Genomic DNA, 2,500 nt, shown 5'->3' on the forward strand with positions numbered 1-2,500 from the left:
TCTCCATTAAAAGGTGACAACGTTTGACTGATAAGGTGACGTCATTTGACTGATAAGGTGACTTCGTTTGACTGATGAGGGAGTGACGTCATCTGACATTTGACTTCAAAGGGTAACGTCCCGATTATTGGATACTGAATCTGACTAAGAAAATCTATCACAGCTGATCCTTACAAGCAGGGCTGATCAATACTAACCCTTAGGGAACAATAGCTACTCCAATAGAGGAAGACATGAAAAGAGGATTGAATCTTTTTGTTGTTGTTGTTGTTCGCTTTTTATTTCTTGTTTATTTCATTAAAGAAGCAAGGGTGTGTAATCGAATTGGCAATACCCTCAAGATTACAATTATAGCATATTCTTGCCACGACTTTTATTCTCAAATCATGGCTAATTCCCGTGAAAAGATGTGGCACTACTTCCACCCCACAGAGGAATTGTCACATCACACCATTCTGGAAATCACAGTGACGTGACCATTGCCAAGGAAAACAGTCACACCAGATCTCCAAAACCCGGGGCCATACGGTGACATGACCAACTAAATTCCTGCACTCTAAAGTACAGGATTCTGTACTTTTTCTAAATGAATTCCCCCTCTAAATGCAGGCCACACGCTCACCATCTGGTCGCGCGATTTCTTGGCTGACCGGAGCTCCCTTTCCGCCTTCTCCTTGCTCTTCTTGGCGTCCGTGATCTCCTTCTTGAGGTCTTCCCTCTCCTTCAGCCAAGACATGGTCATTTCCTTCTGGCGCTCATCGGCCACGTTCAAACTGGTCTTGTCTTCCTCCAGCTATAGAGAGCCAGAGACAGCCAGAGCAACGAGAAGACAGCCGGCGGAAAGGACCGACAGTCGTAAGATGAGAGGGAAAAAAAGGACGGAGAGAAAGTGTTAGGTAGAAATGGCAGTTTACATTCAATAGTTTACTCTAAAGAGAGAGAGTGAGAGACAACAAAATAGACACTGATCGTTAGGTATCTTCTGACCCTTCGGTCTTTTATTTAACATTTAAGCATATTGACATCATTATACACGACGAAACAAAGAGCACTGATGATGTGTTGTTATGCATATGTTCTGTTATTTCATTGAAATTAGTTATTTCTTTTAGGCATGTTTTAGGTTACAATAAATTATAAGCATTAGAATGATGTGATGTTAGTCGTTTTTATTTTGAATTAAATTCATTTTTGTGTCATATTCCTATCAAAGACAAGTATCAAGCACAATTAAACATGACATCTGTTAGCACATTCAACAACACGAGAACAGATATACCAAATGGCACACGTAGACATTTTTGTTACATTTTTTGTTAAAACAATAAAAACAGAGTGAGTAATCCCAGCCAAACAAACAGACTGACAAACATAAACACTACGCCATATCACATCTAAGCAACAAAGTTACTACAAAAATAATGAAGAAGAAGAAGAAGGAGAAAAGAAGAAGAAGGAAGTGCCGATGAGAGACAACGAAAGGGAGAACTAAAGTAAACAAACGGGGTAGCGTTACCTTAGCCTCGAGCTGCTCTACGACGTATTTCGATTTCCTCTCTGCTTTCTCCGCGAGTCTGATGTTCTCCTCCGCTTCCTTGAGCTTCTTCTCCAGCACTTCCGTCGTCTGCTGCGCCGTCGACAGCTGTGGGGGGTTTGTGGGATAGGTTGAGAGGCAGAAAAGGGCGATAAAAGGTAATCAACTCGTGTGTGTTGGTGTGCTTGTGTGTGGTGTTTGTTTGTTTATGTGTGTGTGCGTGTGTATGTGTGTGTGTGTGTGTGTGTGTGTGTGTGTGTGTGTATGTGTGCGTGTGCGTGTGTGTGGGTGTGCATGTGCGTGTGCGTATACGTGTGCGTGTGCGTTTGCGTGTGCGTGTGCGTGCGTGCTTGTTCGGCATATGGAATATACACAAACATTGAACACATAAACCTCAAATAACAAACGGCCTCCCCAACAGCAACGCCGCTCAGTAAAGAGAGGCAAAGACCCGCACTTACTCACTCACTCATTCACTCACTTACTCACTCACTCACCCACTCACTCACTCCCGCACTCACTCACTCCCTCAGCCGCTCCCCCGCGCCACCTCACCTCTTTCTGGAGCCTGTGCTTCTCGGACTGCGCTGACCGAAGCTCCTCGAAGCCGACCATCTTCCCGTCCCCGATCTTGGACTTGAGGTCGTCGTAACGCTCCTTCTCCTTGGCCAGCTCCTTCTTGAGGGACTCGACCTTCTCCTCGTAGCGCTTGACGTCATCCTCGCTCGCTGTTCTTCCTGGAGGTAGGGGGAGGGGGAGGGTTAGGTGGCTGGGGGCGGGGGTGTCGTTTTTTTGTTGTTGTTGTTGTTTCTTATTTTTCCTTTTTTTTTTTATTTCAGTTTGGTTCGTACTCTGTTTCTTACTCTCTATTTCTTTTTTCTTTCCTTTCTTCTCTCTCTCTTTCGGTCTGTGTCTCTGTGTCTGTTTCTGTTTCTGTTTGTGTCTGTATATCTGTCTTTGTCTGCG

The 2,500-nt window shown here is 44.5% G+C and overlaps 1 protein-coding gene across 1 annotated transcript in view; it reads right to left on the minus strand.

Annotated features, from left to right (window-relative positions):
• LOC122266517 (uncharacterized) overlaps window positions 1-2,500 on the minus strand; it is a 118,344-nt gene that overhangs the window by 42,013 nt on the left and 73,831 nt on the right. Inside the window, exons 20-22 of the mRNA XM_086545764.1 lie at window positions 2,090-2,271; window positions 1,517-1,642; window positions 623-793 (exon numbers count right to left, since the gene is read on the minus strand). Coding sequence (XP_086401890.1) covers window positions 623-793; window positions 1,517-1,642; window positions 2,090-2,271 — 479 coding nt within the window. The remainder of the gene's footprint in view (window positions 1-622; window positions 794-1,516; window positions 1,643-2,089; window positions 2,272-2,500) is intronic.

This window comes from Penaeus japonicus, unplaced genomic scaffold (assembly GCF_977035675.1).
Source record: "Penaeus japonicus unplaced genomic scaffold, GWHDUDI00000001_assembly GWHDUDI00000017, whole genome shotgun sequence".
In the NCBI taxonomy this organism is placed as follows: Eukaryota; Metazoa; Arthropoda; class Malacostraca; order Decapoda; family Penaeidae; genus Penaeus; species Penaeus japonicus.